This window comes from Phodopus roborovskii, unplaced genomic scaffold (genome assembly GCF_943737965.1).
Source record: "Phodopus roborovskii unplaced genomic scaffold, PHOROB, whole genome shotgun sequence".
NCBI classification, from domain to species: Eukaryota; Metazoa; Chordata; class Mammalia; order Rodentia; family Cricetidae; genus Phodopus; species Phodopus roborovskii.
This window is the reverse complement of record NW_026125444.1, coordinates 10,107,788-10,133,936: the sequence shown is the minus strand read 5'-3', so window position 1 is coordinate 10,133,936 and position 26,149 is coordinate 10,107,788. Positions and strand designations below refer to the sequence as shown.

The 26,149-nt window shown below is 36.4% G+C and overlaps 1 protein-coding gene across 6 annotated transcripts in view; it reads right to left on the bottom strand.

Annotated features, from left to right (window-relative positions):
* Window positions 1-26,149, bottom strand: part of Ptprz1 (protein tyrosine phosphatase receptor type Z1) — a 161,478-nt gene that overhangs the window by 23,240 nt on the left and 112,089 nt on the right. For 2 of the 6 annotated variants that reach the window (XM_051175743.1, XM_051175744.1), the window contains exons 12-17: window positions 23,219-24,218; window positions 16,095-16,239; window positions 7,168-7,259; window positions 3,786-3,871; window positions 1,220-1,240; window positions 931-1,027 (exon numbers count right to left, since the gene is read on the bottom strand). In XM_051175743.1, coding sequence (XP_051031700.1) covers window positions 931-1,027; window positions 1,220-1,240; window positions 3,786-3,871; window positions 7,168-7,259; window positions 16,095-16,239; window positions 23,219-24,218 — 1,441 coding nt within the window. Of the gene's footprint in view, window positions 1-930; window positions 1,028-1,219; window positions 1,241-3,785; window positions 3,872-7,167; window positions 7,260-16,094; window positions 16,240-20,665; window positions 24,219-26,149 lie in introns of all 6 variants that reach the window. The other 4 variants (XM_051175745.1, XM_051175746.1, XM_051175741.1 and 1 more) reach the window with 3 other exon arrangements.

Here is a 26,149-nt window from a genome sequence, read left to right as displayed (position 1 = left end):
ACAAGTCCCTCTGAAGCAAAGGAACAAGGCTCAGCCACTGAAGCAGCAAGCACAGGGCTTTCAGAGATTTGCACCAGACTCTCTGAGTATATATTACAGCTTTCACTTTAATGTTTTTTTTTTTTTATGAGATTCCTGGGTATGAATGAGTGGGTTTCTGACTTTTGTGCCTTCTTGGGTTCTTCTCCTTCTGTTGGTTTGCCTTGTCCAACTTTGATGTAAAGGGTTCTTTTGTTTGTTCGTTTTTGGCTTAATCGTTTTCTATGTATTTGGTCGTGTCTGGTCGTTACCTCTTAGAAGCCTTTTCTTTTCTAGTGAGGGATCGGATCCAGATGGGAGGAACAAGTGCGATCAGGAGAGTGAAGAGAGGTGGAGGTAGAGGGAAGAAAGAAAGAACTTCACATTAGGGATGGAAGCGCCAGTGCTGCACAAGGATGAGGAGAAATGCAACTAAGAAAGCATGCACGGAAAGAATGAAAAGAGTATCCTCAGCAGATCCTCTGGAAACCCCGGGAAGGGTTCCAAGAAAGGGTGAAACCAAGTACAGGTAGAGTAGAAAGAGGAAGCCCAGAAAAGCTCAGCAGGTCAGTGAAGCCACGAAGAGCAAGCGGACCCTAAGAAGTAGGACTGACTGTGAATTGGAAACAATGCCTGAAACCTCAGAGAAACGCAGGGGGTCTGTGGTGGGGGAGGAAAGGGCTTGGTTAAAACTGAAGCCCCTTCTGTATAAAGCAAACGCATGCCACTGGTGGCAGCGTGTGCTGAAGTGATCCTAATGTAATGCCAGCATTAGCAGGCAGAAAATCCTCTCCCTGATCGCACAGGCCTTGTAACCACCCAACCGAGGCCCTTTGGTGGATTATGTGCGGACATCGGTCAACAGGACGGCACTGATGACGTCACAGTCAGCTGAGTAATGGGCATACTTACAGGCTACAATATTGACGTATCTGTTCTTGTGCTTGTTGTCGGGATGGTTGGAGCTGTCTGCTGTAATACCTAAGTCAACAGTACAGCTCTGTACTTCCTGGAAAAAAAATGGCATGCATAACATTTTAATACAAATTCTTTCAAAAACAAGTGCCTTTAAATATATGGGAGACAAAACAAATAAAATAGTCTAGCAAAAAAAAATGTATACATATGTATATACATATACATATTTATATGTTACAACTACTTCTTGGCTAAAAGAAAATGCAGTGAAATAATGCCTTACCTGGTAAAACTCTTTCAGTGTCTAATGAGGAAATGAATGCCAAAAAAGTAAAGAAATCAAATTCCACAGCACACGACAAATGAGAAAAGAAAGTGTTCATATTAGGTTTACAATGAAAAACTATGATCATGCAATAAATACATTTGTCACATACTAACACAACAGAATGTTTCAAACAGTTGCATGCAAATCAAAATGTCTAATAATTTGGACCTTAATTATGTAAATGAAAATAAAACCAACATGTTTAAATGGGGATGCCAGTGTAATATGATGAATATTTAAAGTACAAATAGGAACCACATATCCCATGATCCATTTTGTCATAATAATTGGATTTGATAATATACAAATATAGTTTGAATTGACCTCAATAGCACTATTTGAAACTCTGAATTAGTGATACACTTTTGAGTTATTTTATGGAATAGCTTCCTATTAGGTGGTTTATAGCAGATTTAGGAGTGTCAAAACATTAAATATTCCTAGAAGGGTTTTAATCACTAACACTTTCATTTTGAAACAAAATTTAAAAATTATTACTTTGTATAGCTTTAACTAGTAGAATAGTTTAAAAAAAAAAAAACTTCATTGGTTACAGAAAAACAGTTGGGCTATCTTTCTATTAAAATGGATTAAAGATTTTTCCAGAAGTGTTTCCTATCTAAACATCACTTTAGAATTTATAAATATATAACTGAGATAAAGAAATTAAAGTCTTCAACTGTCTGAGAAAATATAACCCAAATATGAATCTAACCCCTAGCAAATACCCCAACCCCTCTATAAAAGCACTTATGGCCTCTTTGGCAAAACATTCTGAATGACTAACAACAATCTAAGAACCACTTAAAAGGTGTAGCACTATTAGTTATTAAGCTAATTATTAAGTTAGTTATGTTTTCTTAAATCAGATCAAGTGAAAAGCAATAGCATTAAGAGAAAATTTTGAGTAGAAGTGTGGTTATTATATTAATATGATGGACTGTTCTAATAAATTCAGAATGGCTTGACAGATGTGAATCAATGACTAGCCTGTAGACAAACACTGCCATCAACTTTAACTATTATTTATTTATTTAGCTTAGAATTTGCTTTTGTACATGTGAAAAGTCAGGTGTGAATCAATGACTAGCCTATAGACAAACACTGTCATCAACTTTAACTATAAATTATTTATTTATTTTGTTTTGCTTAGGATTTGCTTTTACACATGTGGAAAGTCAGAGTCATCTTTCCTCCATTTTCCCCTGAGGAATTATAGCTCTGTTTGATGGTAGCTTGATGGTTTCTGTTAGTTAATGGAGCAGGAGATTTTAACACCACAGTTAAAACAGAAGCAATTCAGTACTCCCAGTAACATCAAGCAGATAGTAAGAAAGCAAATTTGATGCTTTAAACATGAGACTCTTTATACTCTGTCACATTTCCCTTCTGGCCTTCTGAAAGCTTTCTTCTCTGTCGCTCTTCCCTCTCCTACTTAGGTCTTGACTGATAGGACTCCTAGGAAGACTTGTTGGGTGAAAGAAGTTGTTGGGTATTCAGAGAGTAGATCAAAAGGCAAGGGATCCTGTTATCAGGGCCAAAGCTCCATACCTTTAAAGAGATCTAGCTCTAGGAAGTGTTGGGGAGGTGAGGAGTGAGGAAGAGGTACTCAGACAATACAGAGTGTGGTGTTTCTGAGCTGGGGTGACTGGGTGGCAGGAGGTGAGGCTGGGAACTGCTTTCTGGATGTTAAGGTTAAATCACAAACCTGGGTTTGAATTCCAGCTTTGCTATTCATCAGTTGTTAATTAACTTCTGTGATGCTTGATTGCATCTGTTGTATGATCCCAACTCCTGGAGCTGAATGAAGGTTGCCTATGAAGCCCCTGGTTAGTAACCTGTAACCCTTGGAAATGACAACTCCTCGTATTATTGTTTAACCTGGGACTCGTGACTCCTTGTTTTGAGAAATATATTTGAGTAATAGGTCAGTGGGCGGGACACACTTCCAGAAAATTTTCCACTTCTTCTAAGGGTACGAAACAGTGTCATTAGGCGTTTTTTCCCATTGATTACAAAGTTCAAATGATTTTAGAAATATATGTTTTCTTATAAAGTAGGTGTGATTTTACTTTGCACAGTGAAAGTTTCTGAATGGTTCTGAGTTTCTGGTGGATTTGTCATACTTACAAAGTTAAGGATTTGTATCCAGTTTGGCTAAGAATCATCAAGTTTAGTAGTTTAGTATAATTTATGTAATTTGGAAAATGAAAATGAATCACTGTAATTTAGGTTTTAAGAAAAGAATGTTAGCAATCTGTACTTAGTGGGAAAGGACTCACACTTACGTTTGTGTTTTCCTATTAGCCCATGCTTGCTTTTAAAACAGAAATCTGTTTTTCTAAGTGATTTAGTAACTAAAACACACCTTGTAAACACATATACAGTTATGGAAACAATATCATACTTTTCCTAAAATTAAAAGTGATTTCAGTGTCTTTTCATCATTAAGTAGCTTCCTGCTGAAATTTTGGAATTTACTATATTTCATATTATTAAAACAGACATATTTAAATCATACCTCAAACTCTTCAGTGAACCCATTACTTGCATGTAAGTCTGCAACATGTTTTGGGAAGTGCTTTATTGGAATTGCTCCAATATCGTCTAAGTGAAAAAAAAAACATATTAGAAAGGATAACAGTAGAAATTACTACTTCCATTTATAAGGGATCATCTAAAATAACTTCAAAATTTAACAATGATATTTCTAACTAAATTGCCACCTGCAATGACCAACTTTACATATATTTATTATAGATTTTGGATTTGATCATAAAATTCTTTTCTCTATATACTCTAAACAGAATAAACAGAAACTAATTTCTTTTCATTGCTAGATTTTCCGAATAATACCCAAACCATACTTCTTACCAGTGTATTCATTTTGCTTTGGATAATTTTGTTTAATATAAATAAACATTGCATTCAAATTCTGGCAAAAAGATATCCAGAAATAATATATTAATTTGCTTATTTATTTTTATTTATGGTCTCAGTAAAAATATACAAATACATAAAAATTCATAAAAATATATAAAAGCTAGTCTTAAGTTTGTTATTGTGTTGGCTGGATTTTAATTTGCCATTGTCCTGTCTCAGTGTCCCAAGTGTGAGACTGAGATATTCTACCACAACTTTCAGCTATATTTTCAGTCTATTATAGTACAATTACAGTTGTATAAATTTACATAGTTCAGTATCTTATAATCAATAACTATATGTTTAAACTTGAAAATATTTCTTCCTTCCCTCTATATGTAATAAAATGCATTTATATGAACAGTATTCATTAATGATAGTGTAACTGATAAATAAAAATATCTTTGGAATTTTAATTTGTAACGTTTAAGATTTTTAGCTTGAAAATAAGCCTCGTAAACAAAGCCACGGATCTGTTAACTTATTTGTGAAGGAGTCAAATTATTTTAAGGAGCCCAGTGTTTTCCTTTTCTTTCCTGGGAAAGGTTTTTTTATGAGATTAAACATAGTAGCTCACAGTATATGATTTTTTTTTTCTAACAAGGAAACATCAAACACATTTCACTAGAAATAGTTATTTACATTAACAGATGTTCAATATTTGGGCCTTCTAAAAAAATTTAAGCTTCAATTACTAAGAATTTCTTGATGAACAAAATCAGAATCCATCTGTTTTCCTTCTTAGATGAATGATCTGCATACTAACACTGAATTAGCCAGTGAAGCTTGAGATGTACTTAGGTATCATTTTACCTTCACACCCACAGAAAGATCTTGCCTGCAAGTAGCATGTATAACTAGGTAAGAAAACAAATGATTTGCCACACCTACATCATTAGTTCCTATAAATGTCCTTCAGACCCACAGGCCCCCCACGTCCAGCCAGTCTGGCCCTATAGGCTAACCTAAGTATTTTGTTCTGCAGGTGTGAGTAGATATTTTCATTTTCTGATTTCCCATGAAGAATAAATACTCCGGTGATCAAGAATGAACTTTCCAGACCTGAGGAAGTGAGAGGAGCTGCCTTGTGTTGAAGGCAGTGTTTGGGGATTCTTTGGATTACTGTGTTTTATTGATGGTAACATACTGTGCAGGACTCTGGCTGACACGAGAGCAAATCTGAATGCCCATGATGATAGAGTATGCCCAGGAGATGTTTGGAAACGAAGGAAGTCACAATTCCATAGACAACTGAGAACTTTCAGTCATATATATATATCCAAGTCCATTTAAATGAAAACAAACATTTATAGACAATATTTGGGAATTTGGGCGTTGTTCTTTCCAAACTACTTCCTGCTGGTAAGGGGCACTGTCATGGGGGATTCGAAGAAGATTCAGAATGGGCTTTGTCCATATCTTTTCTGGCATCCCAACTTGGTAACACATATGAGTTTCCAAGGTTTTGAAGAAATGAAGGAAGCATGAAGACAATTTGAGGCTTGGCACTGTGAAGGTCCAGGTGAAGGTGTAGCCTCAGTTTGATGGGAGATGTCATTCTGTAAATATGTTTCTCATACTGGTTAATGAATAAAGCACTATTGGCCAATAGGAAACCAATAGGAGACTAGAAGGAGGAGAGAGGAAGGAGTAAGGAGGAGTCAGCATGGAGAGACTGGGGCGACCAGACGCCGGCCCCACTCCCCGGTAAGATGAGACCACGTGGAAGTACTTAGATTAATAGAAATGGGTTAATACTTAAGACAGAACTGTACCTGGCCAACAGTGTTATATCAAATACAGAGTCTGTGTGTGTTAATTGAGGCTGGCGTGGCAGTGGGACCGACCAGCGGCAGGGAAAAACCTTACTCATTACATCAATTGCACTGAGAATCTAAGGATTGAAAGAGTCATGAAGAGAAGTTGAGGCTTGGTACCATATGGCAGAGTCCGAGTTCCTGAAGAGAGCCCAGGAGAGGCTAAGGGTGAAGGTATAGACAAGTTGTCACACAGACCCTAGCACTCTGGAGATTCCATTACTGTGAGGTGACATCCATGGAAAGCAGCTGGTATGGAGCAGAGCCAACCTGAGCCTTCAAGACAAGTTGGGTGTGCTGTTGACTTCAGAGCCAGAGAAGTAGATCTGCCTAAGTCTTTGGAGCCCAGAAGATAATGAATCCCAGAAATCTGACACTGAGCTTCATACTGTTGGATCTTTGGTTTGACCTGTGTCCACATTTATTGCTTTGAATTAGTCTGACTGGTTTTGATTCGGTTTCCTCTACAGCAATGGGAATGAGTGAAAGCATTATTGTGCTGGTTAGTTTCTTGTCTACTTGACACAAATAAGTCATCTGGGATGACAGAACTTCAACTGAGGAATTGCCTCCATCAGACTGTCCTTTGGTCATTTCTATGGGGCATTTTCTAAACTATTAATCTGAGAGAATCCACCTACTATGGACAATACCACCCCTAAGTTGATGGTCCTGAGTTATATGAAAAAGCAAAAATGAGCAAGCCACGGAGAGCAAGCCAGTAAGTGGCATTCTTTCATGTTCTATGTTTCAATTCTTGCCTCCAGCTTACTGAGTTGCATAATGTCCTGACTTTCCTCAGCGATGAACTATAAACTGTGAGCTAAAATATCACCCTTCCCCCCAAGTTGTTTTCTGTCATGGCTTTTAGACACCCAACTAGGATCATTATTTTCAATTAATATTAATCAGTAGTAATGTTTTCTACATATTATACTAGTAGAATTATAAATTATTTTGAAATATAATCTATATGAAACTTATGAGAATAGTATGTAAAACTGGGGGACGGACACATGATGTAACACTTATCTTAGTAACACAAATATCTACTTGTGTGCATTATAAATATTTGAAAACTTTTCCAATAAAGGCAGATGTTCTCACACTATTCTTTTCATTCTGTATAAACCAGCTACTCATAATCACACTCTAAGTCATTACCTGAAATTGGAAAGATGGGTGTTGGTGGAGTAGATATTACTCGAGGGGATGTATTGTCTTCTAAATAAAAGTGTGCAGTCTGGAAGCATTTTCTGGAAAGAAAGAACAGAGAAGAGGATGACATCTAAGCTTCTTGAGAATAATGATGGAAGTTTGTAGACTACAAAAGTGGATGCAGAAGAATTACTATTGGATCTACATCTGTTTTCATAAAAGCAGAAATACTAAAGAATTTCATGTCATCTGAGCTTATCTCACTTTTACCAGCACCAGCTGCAAAAGAGTGAGCAGATACCAGATAAGCTGAAAGCAGAGGTAGTATTTGAAGGGGCAGTTGGTACCAAATGGCACTCTGCGGATGTAGGAAACATTGGTGTCTTAGGTACTCTCCTGCATTGCTATATTCAGAAGTGTCTTGCCAATTTGGCGGGACATGGGTTGAAAGGCCACACAGAACATTTTTTAAACCATGTCCTCTGGAGCAAATTCAGCTGGTAGGAAAAGCTATGTCTATATGAAATTCAATGGTGGCATCATTTTGAGGAAAAAAAGAAGGCAGCTTTTACTGTAGAGTGATGCAGTAGCGATGAAACTTAAGTGAGGCTAATGAGCACAGAAGCGAAACCAGAGGTGATTTTATTCCTGACAGATGCTAGTCTTGTTGATTAGCATTTGGAGAATGAATATATTTAGAACCAATGACAATTGTGACCTACAATGTCACCTGCATCTATTTTCACTCAGATAATAAGAGTAACATCTGGTGAGAGCGTACTACAAAGTACCGAGCAGAGCAAAGACGCAACGGCTGCTCTACAGTAAAGCAAGCCATCCCTTGATTTAAGAAATTTAGGTAATTAAAACTGCTAATGACTATTTTTTGATGTGTATTATTTTGAGTTTCAACAGAAATATCTCTCTAAAGGAAAACGTTAATCTTATTTTCCATTTTAAAGCTTCAGGCTACTTGTTATCTATCCTAATGAGCTTTAACATGACATCTGTTCTTATTCGGTGACCTCCTAAATCTCAGGATTGTTTCAGTAAATTAGTTCCCTGGATACAGTTCTTAAATGGCCTCCCACTGTTATTAGAATCATATTGCTATGTTAGCAAGGTCGGTAAGGCCCTTGCTTTCACCAGTTTTTGTCACTTCACCGCCGATGATCCCTTCACCCAGCAGACTTCAGCTTTCCCTGCTCTGTCTTTTCTCTCAGAGAAGCCCACTTGTACCACGTTAGCTTCTTGGGTATTGCCATCCCTCTACCCACATGTCGCCTTCTCATTACTTTTGCATCATCCCAAATGCTGCATCCTCTGAGAGCCCCAGATATCTCCATCACTATTCTTCTCCCTTTGCTTGCTCCGTGGCATATGCTACTATGAAAATTGCAAATCCTCCTGTACGTAGACTTTATCTGGATAAACTCAAGATTAAAATGCATTAAATACACCCCCAACCCACCACTAATGCCACATTTTAGCAACATAGTACAAGGTAGAGTGTTGGCTATTTGTTTCTCTGATAATGTGCCTGGAAATTTTTAATTATTGTCACTGCCTAGCAACTCAAGAGAATGGCGAACTTAATTGGCAGGTCCAGAAGGATAAATCAAATCCAAAAGTTAAAGTGCAATTTCTACTGAATGTGAACTCCTTTGGTGGTACAGTAAAGACAAAATAGGTTGAATCGTTCTTAAGCTAGGAACCTTCTATTACTTATGCATGTGATATGTTTTTATATCCATAGTCTCTTCCACCAAAATATAAGCCAATCATGCAAAATAGTTAATCACTGCAATGCTATTCATAAATGCCATCATATTATAGACACCCCAAGATACTTTTACAATGAATATACTATAAAATAGTGTATTGATTACTTATGTTGTAGCTTTACTGTCAAGAGAAAAAAAATAAAGCAAAATGTTCATAGCAAGACATAGCACTTCGCTCTGAGAGTATAAGAACTTGAAAATCACACCTGAGAGAACAGAGACAGCAGTAGTATAAGAAGATGAGTGGATAATGATTCAAGTATCAAAGGGGCCCTTTCACCAATTTCATCTTGGAATTGGAGTCTGCAGTCAGATGAGGAATAGGAAAGTTGGAAACAAACAGGCTCACACTAAACAAACTGTGTTAACAGTCCACACGAGTAACTCTAAATCCACACTGAATGTTACTATAGGTAACATTTGTTGTCTAGGCAATCACAGTAAGCATGTTCTGACACTGACATGGAGATGATGGACTTGGAACATGACTTCTGGGTCTTTCTGCACTTCACAGCTGGTACATGAATCATTTAGCAGCACCTCTGGTATTTGGTTAATGTTCAGTTTGGGATTTTCAGTAATGAGGGGTTCAATGTCATAAATTGCATTTAGTTGCTAACCATTTCTTTCTTCTACTAACTTAAAGTCCATACTTCCATAAATGTTGCCAAGAGAGTGGGTCTACTTGCAGTAATGTTGTGCACACCTTTCTATTCGTATTCATCTTTTTTGAAACATTTATCTACTGGGTCTAGTTAATATTTTATATAATTTCTAGATTCTGAAATTCACAGTGTTTTAAAGCCTAAACCTACTTATCTGTAGTCCTTTATTTTCTGACGTTTTATTTAACATTTATAGTCTAATAATCTGTATATACAGCAGATGATTGAGTCTGCCTTGTTCTTGACAATTAGTCATTCTCTTGCCTGCTTTAATCAGGATTCTCCTTGTGACTCAAATGTATTACTCATCAATAGGCCAGGCAAGAATCATCTTCCTTCAATTCAGCTCAAAGGTATTTGCTCTGTGAAATAGCTTTCACCTCCTAAGCAGATTCTAGAAAGCCACTGTACCTACCACAGATTTTAATTTGTATTTACCTATAATAGAGTGCTTCGAAAAAAAAATAGCTATTGAGTCCAGAGGTGGTCTTGAATTTCTGGGCATTGAAATAAGTTATTTTAGTTACATTAAGTAACTGGTTTTTAAGATAGTTATTTTATAATGTATTTACTTATTCTTTGCCATATCCTTATTACAGTTTTTAAAAATATAGGTCTATATATGTTTTCACAGAAACCCATTCTTAATACAGTGACAAGAATATAATGGTACTCAGTGTTTGCTAATGTGTGTTAGAGCAACTGCATTAATTCCAATTCTGCTAGCTTCAAATACGTAATAAAATCCTCACTAGTTTTTGAAGACAGGCATCCCAGTGATGATACTTGGTATTAATTTTCCCAAGAATCTCACAAATCATACCTAATATCTTATATGAGGAAGAATTAAAATTGTTTAGTCATTTAGGTGTATTTTACAGTGCATTCTTACATGGACAGTGACATTCTACCTGAATGTACTAGAAAGCTTACATTCACTATTATTAGTTCTCTCTAACTAAGTAAGAACTTAAGATCAAGAGAAAATTTATATTTCCTAGCCCCATTTTCATAGTGGAAAACACCTGTACCTAAGCAAAGTTCTGTTCTCTACTTTTGATGATATGCTTTTTTGCCACACACAATATTGGTATTTTTCATGGTCTAACTCTTTTTAAATGTTCTAAAAATTTTTTGGTAGTTTTTTTTTCTCTAGAAAAACGACTATTTACAAACCTTCCCTGTAGAGGCAGTTTTGCATCTTAAAAACTTATGGCATAGCTCATGTAAATTATACCTTAAAACATCTGGAAAACAATTTCAAGACATATTACTTAATGTATGACAAGCCTAAATCTCTATATTCCATCTGTTCCGAAGAAGCAGTAAGTATCTTCACGTCTATGTGCTAAGTGTTGATAACTGTGTCTCCTGCTAATTATCACTCTACCGTGCAGAAAAAAGTGATGACTGTTTTAAACTTGTAGACATAGGTCCCATCAATCAATGGTAATCTGATTATTTAATTCACACCTTTCTTTCACGGTATTCAGAATTAAAAGCTGGAAATGTGTAATTATATCCCTTTTCAGAGTCCTCACACAAATACAAAACAATGTTCAGAAGGTTTATTCACTCACAGACCACCTAAAGAAAGTCCAAAAGCACAATTAAAGATGATCTTACAGGTACCACCCAGTGGAAAAAAGAAGAAACACATTCATAGGTCAGAAGTGATGTAACCATGGCCATCTAATAAATTGGAATGGAGCCTGGGGAAGGGACTCAGTTTTTACTACTTACATTTGTTCTCTCTTTTCACTAAACTGTTTTATCTCGATGTCTCTACAAAAGCACAGTGAAGCACTTAGGTAAATTAGACAAAGGATAAGTCTCATGATTCCATGTTTGGGTTAATATTCTACTAAAAATTATATTAAAAAACATTTAAAAATTTTTGAATAATTTTATCGCTTGACTTCCCACATTTAGGTATATAAACCCTTCAATTTTTTTCACTCATTATTTTATTTTGCATGTGTATGGTGGGGGGGAATGTGTGTGGAGGTTGAAGGACAAACTATGGGAGTCTGTTCTCTTTCCACCACTATGGATCCCAGGGATTGAACTCAGTGAACCATCTTGCTGGCCTCTATGAACTTCTTTGACTTTGTGTGTGTGTGTGTGTGTGTGTGTGTGTGTGTGTGTGTGTGTGTGTGTGTGTGTTGAGGAAAAGATACAACTTGCGGATCTCCTATTCCCTCACAGCATTTGTTGAAATGATATTCTCTGTTCACAAGAAGGCTTTGGGACTCTTGTGTACAATTTGCTGATCACAAGCATAAGAAACTATTTCTGGGCTCTCAATTCTATTTCATTGAACTGTGTGTTTAATTTTAGTGCCAGAACTAGACTCTTGATTGCTTTAGCTCTGGAATAAATGTTGAAGTCAAGGAATGTGACTAAATGTGACTTTGCTAAATTCTTAGAAGAAAATTTAGAAGACAAGTCCTTATGACTCCAGGTTAGGAGCTGCCTTCTTAGACATAATAGCACATGATAAGCAACGACAGAAAAAAATTAATGAAGTGGACTTTATCAAAATACAAATGTTAAAATGTTAAAAGATTTATTATGCAAATAAGTCTACACACAAAATAGAAAAAATTGTGAATTGGATAATGGTGAATGACATGTATGTAGTACATATAAAGAAATGCCTGCAATTCATATATAAGAACTGTGAACCAGGGAGATGGAATTTACATAACTAAAATATATAGAAAAGCTGGGTAGGCATGGAAGTTCATAAGTCATCCTAGAACAATGGAAGGTAGAGATGTGGAAATCCCCAAAGCAAGCTGACCAGTCTGACCAGCTGAAAGAAGGAGATCTTGGTTCAATGAGATCTGGGTTCAACTCTGACTCCACATTTGATATAGGGAGGTTGAGGAAGACACCCAAGAAGTACCTTGGATATACCCACACATGCACAGACACCTGCACGCATATGTGCACACATGCCTGCATAACACATGCACACGCACACACACATACTCAGAAAAATCAAACAAAAAAGCAAATAACATAATTAAAAACAGGCCAAAAAGAATTTATGCATACAGGTCTCTAAAGGTGTGCAATTGCTGAATAAGCACAAGGAAAAAATTTACCATGCTCTTTAGTCACCAAGGGAAGTCTTAAAAGTGCTAAAATGCACTGCCCACTTTAAACAGATGGCTTTTGTGGTCTTTTAAATCTCATGAAAGCACCAGCTTTTTTTTTTTTTTAAGTTTAAACATAAAATCTTGAAAGAACTCACAAGGACTGTGAATAGTACATATATTGTGTTTTTTGTTTATTTGTTTGTCTTAGATTTTCTTCTTTTTCCTAAGTAATGTTGTTATTTCTTCAACTTGAAATGAATTCCAGAAGAACTGTCTTTCCCTAAAACAGAAGGGTCCTCAGACACTGTAGAGAAGCAGTTGAGTAGATGTGGCCTGTCCTGTGCCTGCCTGCACTCTCCTACTTCTCTGCAGCGAGTTCTCCTGTAGAATGTTCTTTGTGGTGCTCTCCTCCACCTGCCTGCTTCCTCTGTTAGTGTTTGCTCCCTTCCCATGGGCTGCGGATTTCACACATGCCTAAAACACACTTATTTTGGCTGATGAAATCACATTATTAATAAATATGCCCACACTGGAATTTGAATAAGTCACACAAACCTTGAACAAGAGACTATTGTGATTGGGTACACCTCCCAGTGTCTTCCAATCAATCTAGAAGTCATTTTTTTCTAGTGAGTTCATTTCATGCAGACACAAGTACCACAGAGATCTAACAATGTTTGATGAATTTTGAAGGGAGTTCGCAAGGAGTGACAATTTTTACGAGCACATTTAATAGACAAAAGCCACCCAAGTGCTAATCTTTTAACTACATCCTTATTCAAGGTACATGAAATAGTGTTTGTGAGGAAAAGAGAAACATCTTACTGGTGAGGAACAAGTGGTCTTGACAATTTGATCTGGTTTTCTTGACAATAGACGTGCTAACAAAGGTTTAAAACACTTGGATTTTAGTTTCTCATGAAATATCAGACCATATTAAACACACCAAATTTTAAATGTGCTCAAGATAGCTTAGAATAGTAGAAATTTTGAAATGTATTCTAATTATTTCATTTAAGTATAAATCATCTGCCATTTTATTAGAGTTTAACATTAGCAGCATTTAATATGAATTATTCCTTCCATCCTTTGTTAACGTTATCCAGATACTTCATTTTGTAGGGAAAGTCAAATTAGACAAAAAATGAATAAAGTGAACAAACTGAACATAAAAACATGTCCAAAAGTTTGAGCAACAAGTCCAGTGGTGAGGAAAGAAAAATCAAACAAATGCTGGGTGAATAACATTTACGGACTGCGTGTGATGTTCAGGGACTCTGTTAACCATGGCATCTTCTTTACTATAGAACCCATAAAAAGAGACAGTAATCCCTGGAGCACAGACAGAAGAAAGCTGTTTTGCATCTTGATATTGACTAAATGGGCTCCCAACAGAAATATGACCTGTTGGCATATCCTGGTCTATTCTGTTGCATAAAGGAAGTCAGATATGAGACACAATTGGTATTAGAAGTGTTCTGTTGTACCCAATGAATGAGCTACATACAAAGACAAGCCTGAATTCTCACAGACTTGGGCACATTTAGTTCAGTTCATTCGGCTTCCTGGACCATCTGCTTAGAATACCTTTGCTTTCATTCCTAACTTCCAAATCACAGGTAAGTCCATCTCAACATTTTGTTTTACACTTAACTCTGCCCATCTTGACTTCTTGAGGTCTGTGTTCTCTGATCACTCTCCATTAGACTTCCACCATTATGCATATATGTTTGTGTAATATTAAAAAGGTTTTCATAGGAAAGTATTTTTTCCCAGTAAGCATTGCTTCCACAAAAGCAATGATTATTATTCAAATTTACTGTTGTTATATTTCCTAATAGCAGTTGAAACAATTATTAACTGGATACACGGGAAACAGTTAACAATTAGATTGAGAAAAAAAAAAAAACCTTTGGGGATAACAATTACAGAGTAGTGATCTGAACTTATAGAATTCTGCTGTTTAACAGGAAGAATCTAATTCTAGGCCTCCTGAGCACAATTCTCCTTCGTGAGAAAAGCATGAATTACTAAGTGATGCCCTTTCTTGGCTTATAGACAGGAAGTCTCTTATCATCATTGAGTTCTTGTTTTTCCCAGAAACAGTTTTACTGACCAGTGTTGTGACTGTGGTAAATTCATGAATTAGTGTCTGCTCTGCTTGGTACAAAGGAGGGGGATTACTATCTAGGCAACTGTCCTGGTCCTTTAAAGGCTGTGATGACTTAGTGAAGAGCAAGAAGGCATATTTCAACCTCAAAGCCAACTATAAAAAGTTTTAAACGCTTTTCTTTGCATCTTTTTTTTAATTAAACAATTCATTTATTCATGATTGATGCAAATTTTCTTTGTGCCTCCAAACTTTTCTTCCAAGTCAGCCAAAAATAAAAACCAAGGGATCAAGAATGTAGGCCAGTTGGTAGAGTGCTTGTATAAAATGAATAAAGGCCTGAGTTCAAACCCTAGAACAATAAGGTCAATCTTCCTAATGCAGTGTGGCCCTTTGGTACAGTTCTTTATGTTGTGCTGACCCCCCACATCCATCATGAAATTATTTTTGTTGCCACCCACAACTGTAATTTTGTTGCTGTTATGAATCATAAAATAAATACCTGATATGCAGTATATCTGATGTTAACAGAGTTGTTAACCTGTTAATCCTTTTATAGGGTTGTAGGACCCACACCCCTTTAAGGGGTTACAACCCACAGGCTGAGAACCACTGCCCTAGAACTTTCCAAGCACTGTGGCACAGGTATGATTCCAGAACTTGGAAGAATCAGAAGTTCAAGGTGATTCTAGACTACATACAAAGTTTAAAGGTCCATGTAAGACCCTTTTAAAATAAATAAAAAAAAATCACAAAGAAAAACAAATGAACAAGAACTCTAATCAAAGCCAAATCAAAGGTTCCCTTTCTTTGCATCTTAACATAGTTATTTCTCCTATCTCTATATTTCAGTTGATTCAGCTTTTCTCTTGTATAAAGGCTAACATTTTTCCATTATTATACACTATTCATATACATCTTATAAAAACTCATTAAATGTTTTCATATAAAATTATTTTCCTAAATAGTAAATTTTGTATTTATAACACTTGATAAAAAAGCTTATTATTAAGGTAAATGCAATGATGATATTAAAATGTTAATTTGGTTAATATGAAAGTACAGCTGTCAAGAGACCTTAATAAATATTAACAAACGTCAAAGTTTTCCCATTCACCTTCAATTCTTTAAATACAGAACAGATGAATGTTGCTAATAACAGCTTTAACGCAAAGCTAATTTTGAATATGATTTGAAGATATTTCATATTAAATACAGGCAGAAATATGAGCTTCGATAGTGTACATTTCCAAAACACTCAACTTACCTCCAATAGATGAGAATACCAACAAGAACCACTAGACAGATAAAAGTCAGTGCTGATACGACCACAAGGGGAACAACAGCCTTCTTCTCAGATTCCAGCCCCTCAGCTAGACCAATACGAGACTCATGGCTACTATTACTGGCCTCTGTAGTCAGAGAAAATTGAGAGAGTTGAGATTCAAGATGGAAAAGTAATGGCATTTCCCAGCTGATTAAGTGCAACCTGCATTGTTTCTACTTACCTTTAAAGTTCTGACTTTATGATGGATAGGTTGCCTACACATCGGTTTAGATAAAATAAAATCTAAAAATTAAGGCAAGGTATTCGAGCTATTTAAAAAAAATAAACAGAAATTTGTCAGAGGTGGGGATTTTATAGCAGAACCTGGAACCAAACCTTGTTGGAAAAAATTGTTAAAAGGAAATCTGAAGTGTCAACATCGGAAAATTACCATTAAAAATGAAGGCTAGGAAACCACAGTGCTATCAAATCACTATATGTAACCTTGAAGCTCTGAAACTAATGTTGTGTATTTATTTTAACCTTGTGATTTGATAAACAATTAAAAAAAACCTGATAATTACTTTTCAATCAAGCAAACTTTCAATTTTAAATATAGGTTGATTTTAAGTGTTATTTTCATTATTTGAGAATTTTGTGCATCCATATTATGTGTTTTATCAGGTTTGTTTTCAAGTTCTTTATCAAAAATGAAAAGTCCCTATTTCATGTGAACTTACAGAAATACATGCATCTAAGAAATTGCCTTTAAATACACGTGTGGATGAAAATATCTGAAGACAAACATTGAGAAGTTGGTGAGTTACTATTTTTATGTGCAATCGGGTACTTTATTGTACAAGACCTTTGGAAAAAAATTACTGTAGTTATGTTACTTTCTAGGTTGTCAAAAAAAAAAAAAATCCCAGAACAGTGAATGCTGGTAAACAGCCTTGCTTCTTCTCCTCTGCTTGAGAGCTGTTCCCACTCTACCTGACCCTGGTTGTTGTCCTTTACAAGTGCTGAGAGAACTAAATTGAAGATCCATCAAAGTCTACATATTTCCAGTGTTTGATACAATTCATGTTTTATACCAAATGTTTTACCGGCAAGAAACACGAAGAGTTAATTTCAAATATGTGATGCTCTTTAAAACTTGAGAACACTGACGATCCTATCAATTCACATATTTGATATTGCTATGTGTCTAACTGTGGAGCACTTCCAGTTTAACTCAACAGCTTCCTTCTGTAACTTGAGTTGAAAGCATAAGATTAAGAACTTGGATCCATTCATATGAAAGATGTACCAAAGAAATTTAAATGACACCCATACTTCCCAGGATCTGATAACCATTTAGATTATCTATTTTTTGCTATACAAAATGTGGAATTCAAAGATGTGCCTAAAATATATATATACATACATACACACATATCTATATGTGTATATATATATATATATATATTAAAATACCATAAACCAACCAATATTTGTATTGTGATTAATATTCCTGTGAGAAAGCCACACTATTGATTATTTTAATTAGCTCATCCATGTGCTCTGGCCATTATGTTCTCTGTGGAGACTCATGTAGAACAGTAATTTGAAATGCCCTTATAACATTTAATATGGCATCTTGATTTTTCCATGACTATCTTCACATTTTTTTTTTCTATTGTAACTATTTTCTAAATGGGAAGAGTTTGTGGGGAATAAATGAAACAACCAGCTTTGTAATCTTTGGTATCCAGTGATTACAAGCAATGGTTAGTATTTTTATGTATATCATCTCCTCTAAATTGCTACCCCCAGAATAGAAGTGACAACTGTAATGTTTTAAGAATGTAAATTTAGGGCCCTACTGAAACCCAACCAGATTAGGCTGAACTTGGTCCATGTTCAAGTTTAAGAAAAAAAGTGTGAGTTAATGAAGTTTACATAAATTTTATGACCATACAGATTCATTGTGATATATAGATTACACACACCCACACACATATTTATATTATATATACTCATATTATATATAATATATATTTATACCATATATTTATATGTGTGTGTGTGCAGATAGCTAAAATATAGAGCTTAAGCATATGCACATACACAGATGAAATATGTCAGGTCATACATGTGATGTATGTAGAAAACTGAATCTTGAAAATATATAACACAAATGTAATTACATTTATATGCATGCATTATAAACACACTATCATCTACCTATTGTTTATCTATCCATCCATCCATCATCTATTATCTATCTATCTATCTATCTATCTATCTATCTATCTATCTATCTATCTCCATAGACTTTCCTCACAAGTTCTCAGGAAGATCTGATCTTCAACTGTGTAACTGAGGATTTAGAATGATTCTATCGTATGTATTTATTGAAACCTAGTCATTTTGTACAGGATGGCATATCTTATGAAAATACACTCTGCTAGCAGCTTTGGATACAGTTGAGAATAACAATTAGTTGTCATTTTCATTTATTTAAGACTAAAATGTGTGCTTTGATAGACCTTAGTAGATAGGTTATTTATATGACAGTAATTCAGTTAAGCAAGAATAAGATTGACATTTTAAAGGGCTGAGAATAAAACAGCATAACTTTGGTGTGAAAATTTAAGCATAATATATATTTTATTGTTCTCAATCATGTAAGCATGTTCTAAGAGACAGACACTAATAATACAGTCCCAGGATTAGTTTTGTATTGACTCTTTAAGTGATCTGAATCAAGTAACTTTTAGTTTGCATACACACATGTGTGTGCACATGCATGCACACACACACACACACGCACACATGCACACACATACACACATGCACACACACGCACACACATCCTATTTATATTATTTTAAGAAATGTCATGTAAGTTTTTCTACATCTTAAGTACCATAAATGATAAGTTTCAGACTAGGGAATATTCAATAATTGGATAAGACAAACTCTCTATTAGTTTTACAAATACAGTTTTAAAAACACAAAGACTTTCCCTAGTCTCATTTGATCTTATTCCCTTCATTAATTATGTTACTTCATGAAGATGGATCATATTGCTTTGTCTTCATTAGTGGGGGAGCTTATTCTTTAACAGTTAAGCCAATCTTATTAGCGCATCTAAGAGCAATGGTTTTTCTTCAATAATCCTAGATGTAGTGCTTTATTATATATGTGTATATGTGGCCTTTCCCTAAGAGTATAATCTTGCAAGAAACAAAAATAGATTGACTCATGATCTTTCTCTTTAAAATAAATCTAAAGACGAAAAAAGAAAAACAAGTGCTGTAATTGAGGGGAGATAACAATTGCATATGTAACAACACTACTGACTACAGTGACCCATGGACTCATTATTCCTTCTCACACACCAGTTCATACACTGAGCTGAAGTGCAATGCTAAACGGATATCGAGTCAGAATGCAGAAAAAAGAAACTTCCTCTAAACACAGCATTCTTAATTGCTGCCATACTAAAGAATAAGCAACTAATTTGAATGATGAAAATATGTTTTAATGACATTGGTTCTGTACTCTGGATTTTGAAGATTAAATTCTATGTAATTACTACCCAATATTATATTAGATTATCTTTTGACTTAATAAGATTTAAATACTTATATTGTTAATTAAAAAAACACTTTATCATTTAGTCAAAGCAATTATATATTTTTTGCCATGAATTCTAAGGAATTACCTAGTTATTCATATGTTTAATGGAATTAAACTTGAGTTTTTCTACCATTGACATTTATAGCACACATCTGTATTGTATATTGCAGTCTGCTCCAGGAAACATCTGGCTAACAAACCAATTTGCATAAACTATATTAACAATGAAATGCATCGCTACAGAAAGTGCTCTAGGCTTTTTTTTTTACATCTTGTCACACAATACCTATATGTACTATGCATATTCATGTCTATTCTTTAAGTAGAATGACAAATATTTTAACAAATACAAAGTAGAATGTATTTTGCTGGTTTATACTGCCCTCTTTAGGCAACATAAAGAAGTTCAAAGATAGGTTTCAAGCAATATTATGTTTATAAAAATCTTAATGCTTAACCCTGTGATTCTTTTCTCCTAGCTACTTGGGACATGTGAAGTGTCTCCTTGCTTTCCATGGGGGGGGACAGATGCTTATAGCATATTATTGAGATTTTAAATCCAACAGGATTAGTTTACAACTTATTTTAAGATACAAGTGTGAACATTAAATTGTTTCAACACAGCACACTGTGTTGTAATATACCAATGGTGTATTATGCATGCACATTTGATTCTACACATAATAGGAATCCTGTAGGATGAGAATTATTAACAACACACAAAAATATATTTTTGAACATAATTAAATCAAGGACCAAAATATGTTGAATATTCATTTGAATATAAAATAATGTTTTTAAGATATACAAATTGATTTGTTGAGTGTTTTGATTAAAAAAATGAAGATCAGCTGGTGTACCAGAATTCTTCCATGATTCTTCTATTTTACTTTCATAGCAAGAAAATCAGCACATCTTATTCTATCCCTTTGCTCACAACTAACCTGCCTCTGAACTGTTGGATACTTCTGAATGCCCACTATTAACAGATGGTATGGAGGACCGTGGCAATCCAGGGGCTATGCCTGTGTCATCTGCTTCCAGGACACCATCAGCATCTTTTTCATTAACATCTGGAAAACTGAAATCTGTGGAAGTCTCATTATCATTAATGCTATCTGAGGTGCCTTGCCCTGACCCACTCTCTTCATCACTTGTCAAAACTGTCCAGGCTTTAGATTCTGGGGTGAGAGGAAGGGCAGCACTGCCCATAGGAATGTTACTGTCCTCTTCTCCCTCATTGTTCTTCTGGGGTAGCATATTTGTTGGTGGTGATTCATTAGGACTTTTTTCCACACTAGTTACACCTGCACCTCCATTTTCTTCTTCTGGATTGTCAAATAGCAAATGTGAAATTGGGTCACTCTGATCCACAAGACTGTTTTCCTGGGTGTCTGAGTCATTCATTACCTTTTCTTGTGATTCTCTATAGGGTGAACATGACATACATTTATTTATGGGAAAGCGATCACTATCTATGTCATCATAATCATCATCATAGTCATCACCATCATCACCTCCCACTAAATCAGCATCAGATCTGGCACTATGAGTCACTTCAGAAGTAGCTTTAGAAGGAAGAAGCAACTTGGCTGTGGTCACAGCATCATCTCTGTTGGGAGAAACAGTTGAAATGGAAATGGACCCACTTCCTAATGGAACAGAACCGCCAGTAGATACAAGTACATCAGAAACAACTGTTGGAAGGCCAGCAAGTACCTTATCAGTAATAGAACTTTCAGTGAGCATGAAAACTTCCTCAGAATACACAAGCTTGTTTATAAGCGTATTTTGTGGTTCATCAATTGCAATAACAGGAGTAGCAAATGCACGCCCCTCTTTTGGAGGATAGGCCTGGCTACTGTCCAGATGTGTGGTTTGGAACAACTCATCATTACTGTACAAAGACGGCAGCACTTGCTGGGGACCTTTGCTCTTAAGCAAACCTTGTTCAGAATATTTCTCACTTGTGTAAGCAATTGTTAACCCTTGAGGTGAAGTGGAGTGCATATTAGAAGGTGACACATCAAGAACTGGTACAGGTGTAAAGTGCAGCACGCTTTCACTTGAAGCAGACGCTGACGCCATGGGATGCAACATGGAAGAGCTACTTTGTTCAACCTTGGGGGTTTCAGCCAATACTGGATCACTAGGCAGTGATGGGAGAGCAGTTTTAAGCAAGGTGTCAACATCAGAAGCCTGAAAGGAAGGTTGCAGCAATACTTCAGTATTAAAAGGAGATGCGGCCTCAGAGAGCAAGGGCTGTGTTGAAGGATGTGATACTTCACTAGAAGCAGGGTCAGAGAACGCTGGCTCTGAGTTTGTGCTAAGCACGGGGTTAAGCCAGGTGTCACCAAATGCTTGAGATACAGTGTGTGTAGGTTGAACTGGGAAGTTATTTTCTGGAACTTGACTAATCTCATGGTCAAACACCTTAGTGATCGGATAAGCAAGAGACTCTGGAAGCATGCCATTTATGCTAGAAATAGAGACAGAGGTTTCTTGTAAAGATGTATTCCACTTATTTACAACATCAGACATCTTAGGCAAGACTGTGCTTTTAGAATGGTATGCCAGCTCACCGAAAGATGACATTTTCAGTTCAGTCTCATCTCCCGACATTATTTCACTTTTAGAAAGTGGCTTAACATCATCACCAAACACAGATGTCGTATATGTGAATTCAGCTACAGAAACAGGTGAAGAAAGGTTTAGAGTTCTCAGCCCATCTGTGTCAGGTAAAAGCAATTCACTATCAGAGGAGGCTCCAGACCACTCCCCATCACCAGAGAGGGCAGGAGGAAGCTGTGGTAATGATGCAGTTGGAGTAAGAAATGAGGACTCAGGCATTGATATATGGCTAGGACTGATAAGTAAGGGCACCTGACCAGATACATCGACAGAATCATGCACAGGTATTGCAGAACTGTAAGAAACAGTGAGCACGTGGTGGGAGCCCTCAGAGGCATAAGAAGGTTCAGGCCCTGAAGAACGTGCATGCATAATGACATCACTGCTGGGTGGTTCAATCTGCGAAACCATAGATGTTTTATAAAGGACAGCAGATTCGCTACCAAATTCCAATGTCTCTGAAGCAGGGTAAGTAGTGGCCTGATGCGATACCACATCAGAATACTGGACAAGGCTGGGCTCTAACAGCACATCACCCCCAGCCACCAGCAGAGAAGCATGCAAGGACAGCTCATCCCTCTCAGCAGCTGAAGTAACTTGTGGAAGGGGTTGAGAAACTGTATGCAGATGGCGGAACAATTCACTACTGAAGGAAGCAGAGGAAAATGGAAGCAAAGGTGCACCATCATAGGAAGACAGGATGGATTCAAATGACACACCGACACTGGGAAATACAGGCGTAGCATGCAAGGCCGAATCACTATTTGAAGCAGCAGGGGTAGTGTTGAGGGTCTGATTGTCAAGCGACAAAGGGGTGACTAGAGGAAAGACTTCACTACTGGAGGAAGGTTGAAGAGGAGTCTCACCATTGTATACTGGTTGGGTTGTCTGTGACTGGAGTACGTTGATAGTGGGAGCCAAATCGAGGGGTCTGGAGGACGGAGTGAAAGCCTGTGGTGTTACTTCAGTTGGGAGGTAGGCAAATGTAGAATAATGTGGCATTCCCATGTCTGTGACTGCAGGACCCCGTGATACCATGGCATCTGGAGAAAATGACTCAGTTGTCTCCCCAGATTCATCAGTTTGTATGTCCGTGGAGTTAGCCTGAGGAAGGCTCTCTCTGCCAGATCCCATCTCAGACTGTGTTGTTAGATCTGTGGATTCAGAAAACCACATGCTCCCATCAGGAGAAGGACCCTTTAGTGATTCTTCTGAACCTGATGAAGCTGAGTCGTCTGAAGCATTTCTTGTAGATCCTGGCTTAAGGACATCATATGTGATTGCCTCAGGCATTTCTGAAGACGATATATATCCATGGGATATATTATCTGAGAAAAAAGGGACGGTAGAGGTCGCAGGGATAGAGCCTGAAGAATCATCAGCCCCTGTATCAAGCTTGAAATCAGTCAGTAAGTTTTCTTCCTCACCAATATCAGTAGACACTTCTTGATACTCTGTTATGGAAACCATGTTTAAGGATTCTGCAGTCCCGGACAAGTTCATCTGTGGAAAGACAAAGAAAGTTTTAGATCCATCATTTAAGGAGGCTGAAGTACCTTCCACACTGTGTGGTGGTAGCTTAGTTCCAGTCTGAGAAGGCAAGGAAATTTCTTCTTCTGTATCCAGTTCAGCAACTTGTTGGGAAGTAGAACTCAGAGATGTGTTCAGAACATCACTCTTTCCAGAGAATTCGCTTCCTCTTGTTGGAGATCTGTTAGTCTTGGCTTCATTATATTTAGTATCCATTTGATTATAGTGAGTTGTGGTAGAAACCTGGGGTTCCTTTTTCCTTATTTGATTTGTGGAACTGTCTCTACTGGGATTCAATCCAGTGTTTCCTTCATTGTCTTTTCCATATTTGTCCTCCTGTGAAAGGCAAATAAATAAATAAATAAATAAATAAATAAATAAATATAAAATAAAAAATAAAAAAATTTAAAGGAGCATAAGGAAATTAGAGGAAAACAACACCTGAATATCTTACACAGCATTATACTATGAATCTTCACTTGTAGGACCTTCGTAACTTGTGACCCTCATCGGATGCAATTCTCCTGTCCTGTCCTGTCCTGTCCTGTCCTGTCCTGTCCTGTCCTGTCCTGTCCTGTCCTGTCCTGTCCTGTCCTATCCTATCCTATCCTATCCTATCCTATCCTATCCTATCCTATCTTGAAGGCAAGTAAATCAAATGAAGCCACCTTAGTTATAACTGCCTTCATTTTAATGCTATATAATAAAGGAATTAAATACCACTAACATATTTGCTTCACAATCTGACCCAATTTTGCGGAGCACCAATTTAGTGGAATGGAATTTCTACCCTCTCCTTCAATATTAAAAGTCTAAGAATATGCCTAGCTCTCTGATGTCACTTCACACTAAGTCCCAATACCAAACACTGCTCAAGCCTTCCATTTCCTGTTCTTTCTTTCATTCTCAGCAGATGCCCCTCTTGTTCCCTTGGAAACAAGCCAAGAGGCGAAAATCACATATGTTCCCAATACTGAAAACACTGCTCAACAAAGTCACCCTACTTCTCCTGTTCTATTGTCTCTAAGTAATTGTAGTCTTTCCTACATGTAGGAGTCTATTTCTGTTGTCTACTTACAAACAACACAGTTGAGAATTCTGCATATTCTCAAATCCTCAGATTTAACCTCAATTACCATTTTACCTTTCTTTCCCCTTCCAAACTGAATCTCCTCAAAGATATATCATGTATTGCTATACATGATCTAATCATTTGTATGGGCCTCACATTAACATTAATCTTTGCTTATGTTCCCCACTAATATACTGTATCATACCCTGCCATAAGCCATTGGACTTCCATTAGCAATTTATTGAGAGCCTGTGGTACTTACCTATTTTTGGAAAAAAGCTATACATCCATCATGCACATACACTTTAAGTGGTTTCTTTTCTAATAGATTTTAAATGTAGTGACTTTCAAATAAATCCTCTTGGAATCTGAGGGAGGTGATGGACTCTAATCCATGGTTTGCTAGATTCTGTGATGTCATACTATCTTGTGCCACCATTTCAAGAATATATTCTTCATGCTATTATATATATATATATATATATGCATATATATATATGGTTGCAAATATTTTAACAAATACTCTTTTTGTAAGTTCTTGCAGAACTGTAATTTCTGTCTTCTGTGTTACCACACCTGTTTTCTCAACTTTTTCTCCTTTTCAAATGGAAAGCTTTAAAGCTTTGACCATACGGAGATGTTGACTTTTCCTAATGATGCTTTTCTACCTGGACATCATTTCAATACTCAGGACTTAAAAAACCATCATGGATAATATCCACACATGTCTCAGCCTGTCTCATTCACTCCTGCATGAAGTGTAAGATTAGAAGGTATTAGGAATTTAACAGTTGGTGGGTTAAGCAGTGTTTTCAACCGATCTCAAAGTCACACTGTAGGAAAGCACACTATTAAATGTATTTGTCCTGACCTGACCATATACTGAGATATTTAATTTCAATAGGATGAAATATACTGATTGTAAAGCCAAACTAACTAACTACAGTACGTGGACCTATTGTTCTAAGTTGCACATATGTGGTGGCAGCCAACTCCTTTCCCACAGCAGTGCAAACTGTGTTATGTTTTTACATTATAAAACGGGATTGCTGCTTCTTTGGATGCTATTGCCATGGGGAATCCCACAAATACTACTTCATACTTCATAAATCCTTTCGTTCTCTTCTAGGTCATAAACCTTTCTGACAAGGAAATTATTATTTTTTTAAGTTCTACTGAGCCTTTCCACATATCT